Source organism: Neodiprion pinetum, chromosome 4 (genome assembly GCF_021155775.2).
Source record: "Neodiprion pinetum isolate iyNeoPine1 chromosome 4, iyNeoPine1.2, whole genome shotgun sequence".
Taxonomy (NCBI): Eukaryota; Metazoa; Arthropoda; class Insecta; order Hymenoptera; family Diprionidae; genus Neodiprion; species Neodiprion pinetum.
The window spans coordinates 18,442,543-18,459,329 of record NC_060235.2 but is presented as its reverse complement, the minus strand read 5'-3'; the positions used below and the strand labels follow the sequence as shown (position 1 = coordinate 18,459,329).

The following is a 16,787-nucleotide window of genomic DNA, read 5'->3' as shown; positions in this document are numbered from 1 at the left end:
TATATATATTATCCAACAAAAAAAAATAACAAAAACTTCAGTTCCAGATTTTCTTATATGTATATTTGCATTAAGATTTCAGGAGAGACTCTTGATCGATCGCATTTTACTTCCACAAGACATTCACCCTGTGGTGAAACATTCTACTTAATTTTTTTTTTTTTTTTTACTGTTTAGCTACTTTGCAGAATTATTTCACTGTACATCGCTTATTTATTTTCATCATTATTTGTCATTACTTTGAAGAAATAATGATTGGCAAGAAAGAAAAATAAAAATAGAATTACTGACATATCATTGTCACGATTATAACTGCTAGATGTTACCTAAGATCGATCGTAGTGAATTTAGTAATTTAAACTACCCAGATGTTTCTCCATTCGCATTTTATTTTCCATTTTGTTTGTTCACGTTTTAAAAAATCAATTCGTTTATAGCACAACAACCAGCTATCCGCGTATTGTTCGCATGCGCTTATTTTGAATCGTTCGTTTGCTTAGCTTTCAATTTTTCTGTAGAAGTTTCAGTCCTCTCGACTACTGCAAGCTGGCATTTTTCTGCGCAGTTTGTTGATGCGACTCAGCCACAGCAGAGTCTTTTACGTATTTTTCAACCTGTGGAAAAAAATGAGAAGTTATTAAAAGGCTAAACGGAGGTAAACGCTTCTCAACCCACGTACCACTTTTCTAACATGGGTATAAGCCTTTGATTCCTCATCGCCATGGATGTTCTCAAGTGTATAAGGAGGTGCGATGGTGACAGATTTCCAAACTATGATGTTTGGTCCACTCCACGTTATGTCTTGAATAGTTTTTGCTATCGCTATGAAGAGCTTCTGGCCGTCCGGTGAAACGCCGGCCTGCAGCGCTTTTACCATCCTCTTTTTCTCCTCGACATGATTTCGTACCCGCGTATTCAGCCTCCGGAGATTCAGACTCTGAGGGGGGTCGCCACCCGTCGGACTGACCTCTCGCTTCACTTGAACGTCTGACACAAGGGACAGATTCACTATATGGACGTCATTTAGAGACATTCTACCACACGTCGCTGGACATTCTGATTACATCTAAAGGTAAGGAAAAGTAGAAAGAAGTTTTCAGATGAGAGAGAGCTGACAAGTGAGCAGAGGTTCTTTCAACTTTTGAAAGAGCCTGACTCGTTTAAATCTACCTTGATATTTGCCTTTTTTTTCAGAATCATACTTGAACTTGCTTCAAATGAATTGATGCAAGGTGATATGTTGCAACCATTGCCGAAACGTTATAAATGTCACTAAAACTTTGACGTTAACGAAACGCGCAACTGTATTCAAGAAACGCGTTTTCACCGTAATTAGGTTATACTTCGTGTTGATTTGTTTGAAAAGGTATGAACCAAACGTGGGATCACGCCCTGACAAGTATGACAAGACTAGTAATTTCTATTCAAGACATCCGCGTGCACGATAGAAAAACGCAGACGAGAATAACTTTGTGATCAAAAATGAAATGACAGTTCGAGTTCCGGCGGAAGTTTAAACGAGTTTTTAGGATTGTTTGATAGTAGGATTGACATGATATGAACATGAAATGTTTCGGGCAGAATTGGGTGTCATTTGGGAGAACGCCAAGGCGATGGGTTCATGTTAAACGTGGATGAAAAAATCCCATGTATCAGCACCGAAACTTCAACATGGCGTCGCATGGGGCAAACGCCGTCTAGCAAAGAGGTTATCTCAGTTTATGTTCGTCGAATTCAGGAATGGCTGAGCTTGGAATAACGATATAGTATTGACTAGGTTGTTTTGTGAAACGGGAACGCTGGAGGGCCGCGGAATAATAAACTAACTTCAGTCACGAACGCGATAAAAGGTGATAAAAATTGGTCTGTTATCTGGGCTGGTCAGTCCGGCGCACGCAAAGATTACGATGACAAACAAATGGGTAGTAACCAAGAGGCGGCGATGTTTTTAGGCAAAAAGGATACTTAGTATAAGCATTTTTGTCTGTGGATCAAAGGCGAGGACTTCACCCTCGATCTCCTTGTTGTAACACGTTTTACATGCCACCGTACTACCGATGCTAAACCAGTCGCTGACGCCAGCCATTTTTCACCACACTCCTAACAAACGTGAATGTGAAACCGTCCCCCTCCGCCCCGCCGACGGTGCAACCACAAGTCCTTGTCTTCTGCACGCACATGCACCGAGGCTGCGATTTACTTCGCTGGGCGAACGCTGCAGCGCGGCGGCAGAAGCGCGCCGATCCCCGTGTCATTGACCATGAAAAATTCAAGATGGGGTGGTGGACCAGCAAATCCGGTCTTCGCTATTGTGCTGCCACCGGCAATGTTTGAGTTTCCCGCAGCTCACGCGTGTCTGTCAAGTTGCCTGCCGCCTGTCGCCACGGCGCAATTTAAAAAATCTTGGCAGTCACTTGATCTCGAAATTACTTTGGAATATTTGACGTTATTCGTAATGAACTTATCATTTCACAACTGCAATTTTTTCATTGTTCAGATTTACTAATAAAGTACGGATATTTTCAATTTTTTTTTTCTACTTATCAGTCTATCAAACTGTCGTATTTTTAGATGAATTTATCTGAGAAGGTCGACTTGACGTACTTATGATAGATGATTGCTATGGTTCACATGATTGAAATATCGAAAAAAGAAAAGGCTCGGTAAATATAACAACAACTGTAGCGAAAAGAGGATCACAGGGTATTATAAGATACTTTTTACATATCGTCAGCGATTAAACGCATTGCATACAGCTCAGGTGAATCATGTCGGAGGCGTGCGACTTAAGGGTACTTAAGATACCTGGAAATATAAATACAAGTATATAGGCAAAAAATATGGAAATGTGACTATGACGGTGATAATAATAATTCGTCCTATGCGACCAGTAGAATGAGCGTACGCAGGCGACGCGAACTGCTGTATACCTGTGACACACGGCGTAACTGTACTTTAAAAAAAGCAATGCACAGGTGCAGGGTAGACAACGCATGTGCATATGAAGGTGTATGCGCATACATGTACATACGAAATAGCGCGGAGCTGTAGTATGAAGCGCGAACTATGACCTGGTATTGGAATATCAATTGTTCTTGGCGCCGCACGAGATATGTATATATACGGCCTAGAGCACGTGCCGTTTTAATGTGTCACACGTTCGACGGTACGATCATGCCTGACGATGCACGTAATTCTTATCGACCAGTTTGCATGCTGCAGTTTACATTATCACGACTCCAAAGTCTATCCAGCTCCATCTCCGCGTAACCCTATAATACATACCTGCAGTCTATGCTCCTTCTGTCATCCGCATGGTCTCCGTTACTCACTCAGATATCATGCATGGATACAGTTATTCGTAGCGTGTCACGGCGAACGACCTGGTTACGCAATAAACCCCCTTGTCACTCAGATCTACAATTTTATATTACGTAAACAGTGCCAACCATTTCACCAGATTTAAAAAAGAAATCATATAATGATCTCAGTATTATTTTATTTCTTTTAACGTCAGAAAGAAAGTCTGTTTTCGACTGACATTCAATGCTGAACGAAATCAGCCAAGTCACAGTAATCACGAACCTGTAAATAATACAAAAAACGTAGACGAATCAATTCAACTGGAATAGAACAGACATAAGTACATGCATTAATTTAAAGAAACAAAGCTTCACACTTCCTTCACTTACGTTCATTCGCTGACCGTAAAATATCCATGAGTTACCCTGATTACAAAATGCTGACTGTGCGACATTAAACAGAAAAATAAAACACGTCATGTCTGAATGTGAGTAATAAAATAAAGATCAGAATTAAGAGGATTAAGAGGAAAGAAGAGAGGGGGAGGGGGGGGATAAGAACAGGGTGTCGATAATCTCGTTTGTCATATTGATCATCCATGTGATCAAATCTATAATTATCCGTTTATGACAGCTGATGCGATAGACGTCATATTTGCGAGCATTGTGCGTTTCCATTCGCATGCATCGTGCAATTTGCGCGAAGTAACATCGGCGAATAGATATACTGCTTAATAGCAGTCCAGTAAGCACAAAAGTATAATATACACGACAGTGCACAAAAGAAAAGGCAAGTCAACGAGTTAGTCGATAATGACTTGTCAGTTATATTCTGTAAAATGGTTATCTCCGTCAGCGTTACGGTAATTTTACGCGGGAGGAGGGAGCAACAGTCGTTAGTTGAGTAACTGTATTGAATGGCAGAAACTGTGAAATTTTGAATTTTTTTTTTTCTCTACATTTGAGTACACGAATTTTTCGACAAAGTAAAAAGTTGAGTGGTTGACGGATAACATCTGTTCCCTTAACTAGGCACTCACAGTGCTATCTCTCTCACACTTAAATTTAGAATAGCAAATTAGTTGTTGTGTTGCAGATTATTATGTTTAATGTTACGTAACAGGTGTCCGGGGGGGGGGGGTTTACTCAATTGTTACGGCCTGTTACATAGGAGAGGGGGCTGGTCAAAATGACCGATAAAACGTTACGTAATATTTGAACGCTCCCTGAGATATAGCAATTATGTGATTAACAAATATTAATTCATGTTTGCAGGTATGATAACACTCCAGGTAGCGATTTCTACAAATATTAATTGAAGATTAGTACTAAAATAAGTTTTTCATACAACACTATGGATACAACGTTTATAGAACATTTCCAAACCGCTCGTTGATTGAAGGAGCTGTTGAAAATGGGAAGTGACAGAATACAAAGAAAAAAAAATGAAAAAGGGAATGAATAAAGAAATAACATATCACTAAAAATGACCTGATCGACGATGAGTCGCATTTACAAACAGTTTTTAAGGGGAGACTACGGTGAAATTATGAAAATCACCACTATAAGTCTCATAAAAAAAAATAATTGAAATAAACTTTGAATCTTCCGTGATAAAAGTGTAAGCGCAAGGAATTTTTGGCAGCAGTGAGTAGAATATTCTACGAAAGATTCCTTGCAGCTACATATTCAATGCAGGAGGTTGAAATTGTGAAATTTTGTTTTAATGCATATGATATCATAACCTGAAAATTGGTGAAAGAATTTTTCTATGCGACTTTGTTTCATTGTGTGAGGATTAAAAAACCGACTTTTATCCAATATTTGCAACGAAGTTTTTAATTAAAGGTCAGTCTGAGTAGAACGTGATCTTACAGTAATGTTCATTAATGTGTTGCCAGTGGCTCACTATTTTTTTGGAATCACAAGTGGAACGAGTTTCCTTTCTAAGCAAATTTTATGTCCAATGACTAGCGACGCAAGTGATAGGATGCAATCAAACGATACATTTATTAATTATAGACACGTCACATTTCCATAAAAAAAAGCTAGTTTCAGTTTCGATTTCAAAAAAATAGTGAGCTACTGGAAACCCATTAATGAACATTACTGTACCTGTATTTTAAAAATGTTGTTTTTTCGAAAAGTACATATAATATGTATGTACATACGTATTATGTTTTAAGTGTAATGTACTGAGAAGTGAAAACTTGTTATGGTTTTTGTTTTTCACGGAAGGTCAGCGTAACTATACCGTGATCTAAATTATGTATATTATAAAACTGTTGTTTTCTAAAATTATGTGTAACATGTACCCCATTCTATGTGAAATGATAAATCTAAAATAGCGTGCTAGTTAAGCTGTGTGCATTATTCTATTTATCTATCGAAATATTACTGAAATGGTACATTGAAAGATCGCAGCAATTTTGCACTGTGAGCCTGGCGGGTTCCATCCCACTGAAAGCGAAGTGAAGTTACACTTATATTTCACTTCGATTACACTATTAGACGTCACGGGGTAGATAAGAATTTTTACACTGTATTTTCACTGTTATTACATAAAAAGCACAACAAAAGCAGCACCGGAAAATTACTGAAATAAAAATTGTCCATATAATATAATAACAAGTATGTGTTTATTTTTAACTACTCTTTATTCATAATTTAAAATAAGATTTGGAAAAAAAAAATAGCGACAACTAAACCCGGTTCGCCAGTGTGCCAGTCGCCGACCTTACCCGCTGGACCACGCACGATTACTCGCCAGGTAACAAAGATCAAAGGTATATCTAGTGCGGAAGGGGGTCCCCCAAAAATTTTCGGAAGAATTGACAATAAGGCTTATAGAACAAAATATCGTTAGCTTAGTACCCGAGATGGGTCCCCCATCAACCTACCTCAGACCCATCAAATCCCTTTGTTAGTCAAATCAGTATTTATTGAACTTATAATTTAGAGATCGCCGGTGGATAAAAATTATGGATATTTTGATGATTACAGAGTGAATGTTTTGAGTGTAATTTTGGTAAAACTGTAGTGGAAAAATTTCACAACTACACGGAAGAATTGAGTGGAATTTGAGTGATTACCTGAAATATCACTCTAATATCGCTGATCTTAGAATCCACTGAAAAAAACACTCTAATAACAGGGTGGGATCGAAACCGCCATGGAATAAAGATAGAAGACATTTCAACATTGCTGCAATATGTCGACAATTGCATGCAATATTATAAATGTTACACGTTACATTGCTGCAATGTTACTGCAATATTGAATGCTGAAGTAGCGATTCCGTAAACAAGATATGGAAGAACGGTGAGAAGAGAAATCGTTATACGTTAAGGGCGCAATTTTTAAGCGCGCTACTAGCGTGTGTGAGATCTGTGTACAGATACGCACATCAGCGTTACATGTACACGCAAAACAAACTTAGTTTATTACTGTATAAGAAATTTCGTCTCTTTAAGCACTGTGTATATGTAGGACTATAATGTGTAGATGGTGTGTTTACCCTTTCGAAACCTTGCTTCCGATGAGAAGCCACGCAAAACGGGCAAAGCCGTCTGATTGGTTTATTACTATTGTACGTTAAGCACCTAGCATACAACAGTAAAATTAAACACAACGAAGCGAATAACGACGAATCGTCTTATCGCTCCGTCGGTTTCAGATTAGTTTATGTTCGAGGATTGCATACAGTAGATGCTTCGCTAACTCAACCGTTTCAGTTTTTAACTCGTTTCCACGGCGACCAGTTCCCACAACTCCAAATTCCCATATCGCGGATTGTCCCCACTTCAAGCGTCGAGTGTCGCACACAGTGCATTGACGATTACACAGGACAACGTTACTTCGGCGACAAAGTTCTTATTGTTCTTTCTGTTGGTCATCTTCAAGAAGGTCAGTGTCAACTGTGATAAAATTGCTTAGGAAACGTAATGTTCTGGTAATATTCATGCGCATGCGTGTTCGTGGATACGAAAGTGGGAGAACGAGTTGTAAGTCAAGTTATGGTAATGCTCAGGATCCCGACGAGTCAAGTTATGGAAGCGTCTACTGTATTCAGTAGCCTCTGAAACCAATACATGATCTGGTGTATGCAAATGAGGGGGATTAAACTCTGTGAGTAATATAAACAAATTTCGAAGTTACAAACGGTGAATCGTGACAGTTGATCGTTCGTTTACGAAGAGAGGAGCCGTTCGTCTCGCGTGGTGAAAGTCAATTCTGCACTATAGACAATTTTCCTTAGTCACAGCATCGGAATTCAGGAGAATTACGCTATGGAGACTACGACTGCTCTCACTGAGGTGATATAAAATTACCTAAATGCATTATTTTACTCAGTCACTAAGGGTCAGTTCAAGTTCTCATCGATTACACAAGGCTCTGAAATTTTTGCCAGAAAATGATAAATGAATAAGTTAGTATATTTTCAACACATATTGTTACGCTGGATGCGATGACGTTGCTCGTTTTTTTCCATCACTTCGGGATTTCGAGATATTTCGAGATATTTTGATCGAAAAATGGTACTTTTTACGACAATTGCACATTTTGACTCGTATCGTCTCCGAAACTGTTTCATACTGTGCGATGAAAGAAATGTATGTGTTGTGCTCTGTAGAATGACATACGTTTTTGAAATTTTATCACGCTAGCAATTTTCTTCACCTTGATTTGTGAAACGGTTCGGGAGATAATCCGAGTTAAAAAGTTACATTTCTACCAGAAATGCCTTTTCTCGATCGGAATATCTCGAAATCCTATTGGAAATCTTCAAAATACGTCAGAATCCCAGTAAATCATTTATTTAGCATTTTTCCATAAAAATTTTGTAGCCCTGTGTTATCGTTTTTGACTTATTTTGAGTAATTCGACTTTTTAGGGAGATGGACAACCCGAGAAGTGCAACAGAAGATTCAGAAGGGAAACTTTTCACCAGGTTGGTCAAACTTTTGCAACCACGAATTCAAATTTAGCTCTCTTTCAAATCCGAATTTTTTTGTCGCTTCATATCACTTGTTGAAATCAAAAACACTTAAATACTTTGAGTTACAAAATCAAATACCAATGACGTGCGTGCCTTTTTGATTCTTCCATATTTTTTTCTCGCTAAACTTCACTTACATGTATCAATACTCTTCTTCTCGTTTCACTTCTCTTTTAATTTTTTTAAATAACTCAGCGATTGTACGAAGGTAATTAACACAATTTGCAGTTAACGTGTAAATGCAATCGTGATTTGAATGTCGGTGTGTTTTTCCAATGATTAAAAACGTCTTGTGACACATGAAACATGTTTATACAAATTCGCATCGACGTAAGTGCAACGGCAAACAGATTACAGATTTATTCTCGTACTAATTGCTTTATCTAACTGATGCCAGCTCGTATAATGTTACTTGAATATTTACAATTTATACATCCAATAGCTTTCAGTGATGAAACGATCAATTTATTCGCAAATATGAATCTCCATTCAACGATTTCCTAATGCTATCTGCGTAAATAACTCTTCGTTTCCGTTATTTTTCTTTCTTACTTTATTGCGAAAAAACCAGACTTCATGCTACCTTATCTCGCTGCACAAAGAACGGCTGTTTACATTTCACAATGACGGCTGTCTATTATTATAACTCGTGTATTATTCACTGTTGACTAATTGCGTACGTCGAAATCGAGGAAAAGCAAAAAGTAATAGTTTAGATAAGAATTGCGAAAGAATCCATGCAATAAATATGTATAAAGCAAGGCTTAAGTTTGGTGAACCGATAATATGAAAGCAAAATTACATACGCAATTGACGATATTTCTTGCGATAAATATTGACATTAAACATTTCGATTCGTTCAAATCGTTCGTTCAATTCAAATTGAAAACCATGTAACAACCGGAAATTTGATAGAAGCTGCGATAGCAAATAGACGCGATTGATGCCGATAGAGATAGATATGTGGATATGTCTGTCGCATTATTCCTGTTAATTTTTATCGAGAAAGAGGCCTTTTCTCGTGGGTCACTAGCGCGCTGAGACAGTATACTGATTTCGCATATATCGTCGATTGTGTTGGTGGGTTTGCGATCACGGGGCCGATGTATGTGCATTTCGCACGGTAAACCTACACACGCGAATTGCGGGAATTGAAATGCATAATATTTTACTCCGTCGGGGTAGACATTTTTTCACCCAGATTGTATTGTATGGCGGCACGTTTACGTAACTCGCAACGACGGCGTCGGTGGTGGTAGCGGTGGCGATATTCGTATATAGTACATCCAATATTAGAATGGCACGTATCGTTAGATCCTGAGATAATTGACCCGTCCTTGACACAGGGTGCGGCAAAAATATCGCCGATTTATCGCGCGCGCTGCTTCAGTAATTCGAAAAACGCTAATTGAGGATGCGAACGCGGTCACCGCGTTGGTCATCAGGTCGTGGCAGTGTTATAACCCATTTCTAATCGACGCCATTACCCTCCAGGTGCTGGCTTGCTTGATCGCGAACTCTTCGGTTCTCGGACCCGCAATGGGAGTCGGATACAGCGCCGTTGCCCTCGGACCACTCGGCTCACCCAAAAGCGAGATGTCGGTTACTGATGATCAGCTGTCTTGGTTTGGTCAGTTCAAGTTCTTTGTTAACCAAATTTCATTCGACTTTGTCTCTGTAGTCTTTCAGGGAGTCCGAAAGGCTTCAGGGACTATCGTATAAGCCACTTTCAAAGCTTTTACAGACATTGCAGGAGATTTTCTCAACTGGTCTTTCCGACTTCACATTATCCCGACAAGGTTCTTCGGAAGTCTTTCCGACGTTCTACTTGACCTCCTCAAGATTCCAAAGACCTCGTCAAGAAATATACCAAGCCTGTGTTTATCCAATCTAAACCAGTCCGATTTTGTTTCATTTAGCGAGTGTGACGGCGATCACTACACCAATTGGATGCATACTGTCCGGTCTGGCGATGCAACGAAGTCGAAGATTCGGGATAATGACAACATCGTTCGTATCGTTGGTTGGCTGGCTGGTGATCTACTTTTCACCAAGTTTCGGCTGCGTCCTAACTGGAAGAGCGATTTGCGGTGTGGCCGTAGGCCTGGCGTCGGCACCGTCGACGATTTACGCAGCCGAAGTTGCGGGCTCTAAGCTCCGGGGAATCGTTGTGACCTGGACTAGCGTATCGATCGCGACTGGGGTCTTAATCGTTTACATGCTTGGATTCTTCTGTAAGGTGAGGTCTTCTCGATTAGAGAACATTAGCCAACGCAACCGAGTGAGTCGTACCGACGATAAGAGTAATTTTTCGCTACGTGTGTGCAGTTTGTCTCCGCTCCGCCCGAGCGATCAGCTGATCGAACAGTGGTCCGCAATTTCGGTTCCATCAACGACGCGAAAGTTATCCGTAACCTCTTTTGCTTCAGGAAAACTGGCGACTCGTAGCGTTGCTCTGCGGTATGTTCGCGGCGTGTTCGTTGGTCCTGACATTCCTTATGATGCCGGAATCCCCGACGTTTCTGAAGGCTTCCGGGCGTTCGAAGGCAGCTGAAGATTCGTTGCGGCGTCTGAACGGCGTGCGAAAGGACAAAAAGACGCCGGAACACCTCCTCGAGGAGCTATTGAAATCCAATGCGAACGTCGACGATGCGGCCAGGCCGGTTTCGAGAATTGGCAGCATATTCAGGGCCGAGAATCTCAAGCCATTTTTCGTAATGGTGGGCTACTTCTTCTTCCAACAGTTCTCAGGCACCTTTGTCATTATTTATTACGCGGTCGACTTTGCCCGGGAGGCTGGGATCCAGATGGACGGGAAGCTGATGGCCATCTTTATCGGATTAACCCGGGTCCTGGGGACGCTTTGCGTGTCGTGGGTGTCCATGAGGTATGGACGGAGGATTCCGTCAGTGGGATCCGGGGCCGGGATGACGCTTTTCATGGGGATACTGTCGGTCTACTCGTGGGCTTCGAGTAACGGCTTCGAGATTCCAGACCGAGGAGTGATACCCGCGATCTCGATCCTCATGTACATACTGATGAGCACTATGGGGTTCTTGGTCCTGCCATTCGCTATGATCGGTGAGGTCTATCCGGCCAGGTTCAAGGATATACTGTCAGGATTGACGACCTGCCTCGCCTACGTCTTCAGCTTTATAGCGCTCAAAGTGTACCCCGAAATGCTTAAGTCGATCGACAAGCACGGTGTTTTCATCTTCTACACAGCTTTCTCACTAGCCGGGACTATTTTCGTTGCTGCCTTGTTACCCGAGACGAAGGGCAAGACTCTTCGGGAAATCGAGGAGTCGTACAAGAATAACAAAAAGACGAGTACCGTCAACGGCAAAACGAAAACTATAGACTGCAGTGATGAAAATGGTGATAAGGATCTTCAGCTCAAGATTATTACAAGCAAAGATCAACGTCTTAATAATTCAATGGACCAAGTTTAACATTACGAAATTAGTTAGTATAAATTATATAATTGTTTTTAACGCAAATGCCACTATCAGTTGTTTTGCCAAAAGCTCGTTCTACTTATCATTCTCTTTTCGCAATACCGTGAATTGCGATATTTTCATATCTGTGTCGAACGACATTATCAGGACCCCCCCCCCCCCCAAGAGCGGCAAACGAAGATTATCTATACAACATTAAGAATCGATTGCGAAATGAACATTGCGTTATACGGCTACATCACTAGATATATAAGTATTCAAACTGTCCTAATCAAACAATAAAATTAAATGAAGAGTGCATAGGTTAAAGTCGATACACGCCGATTAAGTTTTGCTCCAAAGCTCTCCAATATTAAGGTTGCTCCATTTCTGGTTTTGTTTTATTTGTTTTTTTTATTAAAATCTTAAATAATAAATTAACAAAAGGGGTAACAATCACAATAATTAAATAACAAACACAACACATGACGTGGAAACAGAAGAAAATAAAATTAAAGAAGAAATGAAAAGGCAATAATAGAAAAAAAACATTGATGATAATAATATTAGTGATAGAAATAATGATAATGACAATGATAATAATAATAATAATAATAATAATAATAATAATAATAATAATAATAATAATAATAATAATAATAATAATAATAATAATAATAATAATAATAATAATAATAATAATAATAATAATAATAATAATAATAATAATAATAATAATAATAATAATAATAATAATAATAATAATAATAATAATAATAATAATAATAATAATAATAATAATAATAAGAATGAAAATAGCAATACAAGATTGACGATACTGATGACAACAAAATAACACATAACGGTAATAGCGGTAATAATAATAAAATTAATAAATAACAAAATGATGAAGTGCAATAATAACCGAAATATTGGAATAATGGTAGTGAAAAAAATGACGATGACAATGGTAATAATAATAACAACAATAATGACGATAGAAATGACGATGATTGCATAAGTATAACAATATTTATCGCTATACATAAGTGTAGCTAACATTAATAATTAAAAGATGTTACCTCGATTAAGATTTCGAAACAGTGAAAGTACATTTTGCGTAATAACCGCGGTGTATAACATTTTTCACGCGGTACTTGTGGTTCAAGTGTATTATATACAATAATGAAAATCGCCGATCGAATAATTGGGTGACCATGTATATTGTTTATTTTTTTAATAAACCTAAATAGAAAGAGACAGAGAGAGAGAGAGACACAGAGAGAGAGAAACAGAAACCTTTGCTAGAATAAAACTTTACACATAATCGGAAATTGCAACTCTAATAAACGGAAAACATCTTTCAACGTTTTACAATTTTGCCCTCGAGGATACCGCAAAATGATTGATAATATAAAAAAGACAAACTGTATCGACAATTTGTATGTACAAAACGAGAGGGTTTTTTTTTTTGTTCTTTCCATTTGAGAATAACGCTTCCGTTCTACCTCGTCAAGTATACATATCGTATACACATACTGTAGATCTAATATGTATATATTATATATATATATATATATGTATATATTTCGTTTAGACAGATACGAATATGTATTCTTAAATGACTAATAATGTCAGTAAAGCTTGAAACCTAAACGAGTGTAGGGGTGAGCTAATTCCGTTGATATAACTTTTCTCTAATCAATCCTATCATTCCCCGGTATCTCGGGTAGTGTAAAGAAACAATCCAGTAAAAGTTATCTCCGCTGGAAACGGAAGCTGAAAGAGTTCTCGGGTAAGGCTAGGTTGCCGATGGGCACCTTGTACACCTCACCGGCGACCGGCAGTATGGTAAAGTTTTTCAGTACCGTTGCTAATATCGAAAAACTGAGATACTGTACCATCTTGTAACCCATACATGATCTCCTGCCACCGCCGAACGGGAGAAAGTGCTCAGGCTTGCATATCCTGCCACTCACGACGAACCTCTCGGGTTTGAACTCGGTCGGTTCGCTCCAGAGGTCGGGGGACATGTTGAGGTCATAATTGTTGAGGAATATCAGCGAACCCTTCTCGACTCTGTACCCTGTAACGAGATAATAAACGAATACGGTCAGTAAATGAATCGGTACCGATACTTTTAGGGCGATCGGTTCTCCGTCAGTTCAACGATCGTGACTTACCGGCTACTGAGCTCTCCTGGTTCGCAACGTGAGGCACTATCGGACTAGTGATCAGCCTGATCGCCTCCAGGACTATGGACTCGGTGTACGGCATGGAACCACGATGCTCAAGTCCAACCGATTGGCATCCATCCACGGCAGCTACGGCGTCGATCTCGGCCTGTGCCCTCAGCTGGACTTGGGGATTGGCTACGAGGTAGCCGAGTACCTTTACGAGGAGATTACCAACGGCCGAATGTCCGCCGACGATGTCCTCGAGGGCGAATAACGCTGTGTCCCAGGACATCTTGGGCTCGGCGAAGGACCTCACGTGGTTAACGAGGCAGTCGACGTAGTCGTTTTCCGGCACAAAATCGGTCCATGACTCAAGCCTGTCCTCGATCACCTTGCTCTCGACGAAGTGCCTGATCTTGTGACTCCAGTTGGCCATTCTGGCCATATTTCGCTGGTGCAGGGGCATCAGGAAGGGCATGAAGTCGGCTGCATATCCCTGGTTTACCTCGTAGAACACTTTGTCGAAGTTCTCTATCATCCCGCGGAATTCCGAATGGTCCAGGTCGAATCTCTTCGAGCAAAAGTAGTTGGTAAATATGTTGGCGCAGGTATGGAGGATCAGCGGCTTCGCGGCCACAGCGCCGGAACCCCGGGAGCTCTCGATGTTCAGGTACTTGACCAAGCACTCAACCTCCTGTCCGATGATGGAGTTAAGCTGGTCGTACTTGGCAGTGAACGCCCTGGGGAAGGTGTGCGCCCTGAGGGTCTCCCTCCGGGACTTCTGGACCTCGGACCAGTCGCAGAAGGCAAGCGCTGCAAATGGCAAAAAGGGGAAAAAATTGGTTAGACCTCCGTACCGGTGGGCAGGGTGGGGGGGGGGGGGGGGGGGGGGGAGCAGGACGTAACTAACATGTAATAGCGAATTATCCGGTTGTCGATGAGGGGCAAAGAGAGAACCGGCGAAGCAGCCGGGGACTCGTCCGGTTTTTCCTTATAACGCACATACCCCCGGTGATTTGATTTTTCGTTTTGTTTTGAACCTCCTCAAGTACGCGAACCGCCAGCAAAAATATCGCTCCCTTTCCTTTCCCTCTCTCTCTCTCTCTCTCTCTCTCTCTCTCTTTCTCTCGCGATGCACACGTCAGTGTGCGAATGCATTGCAGCATCCTTACACCCAGAGACCGCAAGTGTTTGTTTACACTCAAAGCCTCACGTCGGTGACCCTGACCGTCCGACCGAGCCTTCGCATTATCCTCCAGGCTATAAACCGGAGAGCCGGTAAATCCGGATGTCGGACGCTGTCGAGACTTTACGCGACGGTCCGCGGTTCTTGAGGAGGAATGATAAGTCGAAATGGCCCCCCCGGAAACAAAAATATGATAGATATTTAGCAAAATTTCATGCTTACAGTTCTCCTTGTCCCCGCAGAATAGCTGGTGGTATCTAGCGAAGTTTGGTCTCGAGTCGAACTGCGCACCCTTAGCGATCAGGACTTCCTTGATGTTCTCCAGGCCGTTCACCACGACGCAAGGAACCGATCCCATCCTTAGTTTTATTATTTGGCTATCGTAGATCCTCGCCAGGTCGGCGAACGCCTTGTAGGGCACGTCGTAGCGTCCAAGAATGTGGAGGGAGCCCAGGATCGGCCAGGGTTTTGGTCCTGGTGGCTCGGGAAGCAGCGGCGTTTCCATGTCCACGATGCCCTTCACGGGTTTTCGGGATCGCAGGTAGTCTAAGAATACCAGGATCACAGCGACCATGGTGATGGTGATGAGGAAGTAGGTTGTCGTGCTGAACGCTAGGGCAGGCATTTTCCTTCCTGTACGATTTCCTTTTTCCTCTCTACGAAATTTCACACGTCAACGGCACTTGGTGTCTGTATCTCCGATAAAAAATATCGAAGGATCGAAGATGACTTTCACACTGTTTCACGTTTTAGATACTTGCTACCGGTATCTCTCTCGTCGTTAATTGCTGCAGAATGTGTAGCGAGAATAAACGATAACGAGGAAAAATGGCAAACAAGCAAACGAATCTATGATCGGGACGACTGAAAGGTTTCTATTTTGCGTGAATCGCGTGGACTCGAAAGATGATCAATAGTAGCTGCAGCGTCAGATGATGGGCTTGTCAATTTTAAACCAGTTTATTTTCTTGCAATATTTTACTTTTAAGTCGGAGTATGTATGCAAATTGATTAAAATCGGATTAATAGCGGTGGTGTATATTTGGCTCCGGGTATTTTGTCTCGTGGCACGCGTCTGCTATTGTCCGCTAACCGTTTGCCGATCTGACTCGGTCTGGGGATCGAAGCTTGCCAGGCGATCTTATATAGCGGCGTAATGTAGTCAGCACATTTGCTCAAACCCCATACATATGGATTCGTCGACGTCGTCATCGAAGTTATAGTCCAAGTCTACCGGGAGACGAATTTCAAATATAATACCCGGGGAGACAGAGGGCGGGCGGGGGGGAGGGGGCCCTTACCCTCCCCCGGGGGACCCAACCCGACTCGATCGTGACTTCCGACTCTCCTGAGACGCTCGTTTTTTGCCCCTTCGTGCCCGGTTGCATCCCCCACCCCCTTTTTTCCCTCTCACCTCCTCTTGCCCAGCTGGATGCGGTGGTACCAGTTTCCGAGCCGCAGATGCACTTCGAGATCCCGGAGCAGCTCGCTACGTCACACCTCCAATTAAAGTTATATACGAGTATAGTTACTAATACGATCTCCGAAGAGGCCTCTTCGCTCGTTAAATCACCTCAAACTCGTTCCTGACTTTCCTATGCTCTTGCTGTCTATGTACCAGTTGCTCACTTGCTTACAATGTCCGCCACTGATGCGGTAGATCATTTCATAATGGAAATTCGATCG

The 16,787-nt window shown here is 41.3% G+C and overlaps 3 protein-coding genes across 7 annotated transcripts; 1 reads left to right on the top strand and 2 right to left on the bottom strand.

Moving 5' to 3' along the window:
• Positions 1-104: 104 nt before the first annotated feature.
• LOC124217968 (LSM12 homolog a) lies at positions 105-2,217 on the bottom strand. Its single transcript, XM_046624214.2, has 3 exons — positions 1,966-2,217; positions 680-1,056; positions 105-614 (listed from the first exon to the last, which is right to left on the bottom strand). Exons 1-3 carry the CDS (start codon positions 2,084-2,086, stop codon positions 537-539), a joined length of 576 nt encoding a protein of 191 aa, XP_046480170.1. The 5' UTR covers positions 2,087-2,217; the 3' UTR covers positions 105-536.
• A 4,823-nt stretch (positions 2,218-7,040) lies between these two features.
• On the top strand, positions 7,041-13,609 carry LOC124217965 (facilitated trehalose transporter Tret1). 5 transcript variants are annotated; one of them, XM_046624206.2, is made up of 6 exons: positions 7,041-7,208; positions 7,333-7,618; positions 8,197-8,253; positions 9,796-9,931; positions 10,221-10,540; positions 10,731-13,609. In XM_046624206.2, the coding sequence occupies exons 2-6, from the start codon at positions 7,592-7,594 to the stop codon at positions 11,751-11,753; spliced, it is 1,563 nt and encodes a 520-aa protein (XP_046480162.1). In that variant the 5' UTR covers positions 7,041-7,208; positions 7,333-7,591; the 3' UTR covers positions 11,754-13,609. The 5 variants fall into 5 exon arrangements, with proteins under 5 accessions (XP_046480162.1, XP_068991576.1, XP_068991575.1 ...); XM_069135475.1 differs by lacking the exon at positions 7,333-7,618 and having other exon boundaries at positions 7,042-7,208; XM_069135474.1 differs by lacking the exon at positions 7,041-7,208 and having other exon boundaries at positions 7,238-7,618.
• On the bottom strand, positions 12,896-16,222 carry LOC124217966 (cytochrome P450 307a1). Its single transcript, XM_046624210.2, has 3 exons — positions 15,324-16,222; positions 13,922-14,728; positions 12,896-13,824 (listed from the first exon to the last, which is right to left on the bottom strand). The coding sequence occupies exons 1-3, from the start codon at positions 15,724-15,726 to the stop codon at positions 13,496-13,498; spliced, it is 1,539 nt and encodes a 512-aa protein (XP_046480166.1). The 5' UTR covers positions 15,727-16,222; the 3' UTR covers positions 12,896-13,495.
• Between the last annotated feature and the right edge of the window lie 565 nt (positions 16,223-16,787).

Excerpts from the sequence above, each read along its gene's own strand:
- LOC124217965 (XM_046624206.2), top strand. The coding sequence starts at position 7,592 with ATGGAGACTACGACTGCTCTCACTGAG. Across the intron at positions 7,619-8,196 it reads CTACGACTGCTCTCACTGAG|GGAGATGGACAACCCGAGAA; the intron begins GTGATATAAAAT and ends TCGACTTTTTAG. Across the intron at positions 8,254-9,795 it reads GAAGGGAAACTTTTCACCAG|GTGCTGGCTTGCTTGATCGC; the intron begins GTTGGTCAAACT and ends ATTACCCTCCAG.
- LOC124217966 (XM_046624210.2), bottom strand. The coding sequence starts at position 15,726 with ATGCCTGCCCTAGCGTTCAGCACGACAACCTACTTCCTCATCACCATC. Across the intron at positions 14,729-15,323 it reads CTGCGGGGACAAGGAGAACT|CGCTTGCCTTCTGCGACTGG; the intron begins GTAAGCATGAAA and ends TGCCATTTGCAG. Across the intron at positions 13,825-13,921 it reads CCAGGAGAGCTCAGTAGCCG|GGTACAGAGTCGAGAAGGGT; the intron begins GTAAGTCACGAT and ends ATCTCGTTACAG.
- LOC124217968 (XM_046624214.2), bottom strand. The coding sequence starts at position 2,086 with ATGGCTGGCGTCAGCGACTGGTTTAGCATCGGTAGTACGGTGGCATGT. Across the intron at positions 1,057-1,965 it reads GACAAAAATGCTTATACTAA|AATGTCCAGCGACGTGTGGT; the intron begins GTATCCTTTTTG and ends AGATGTAATCAG. Across the intron at positions 615-679 it reads ATACCCATGTTAGAAAAGTG|GTTGAAAAATACGTAAAAGA; the intron begins GTACGTGGGTTG and ends TTTTTTCCACAG.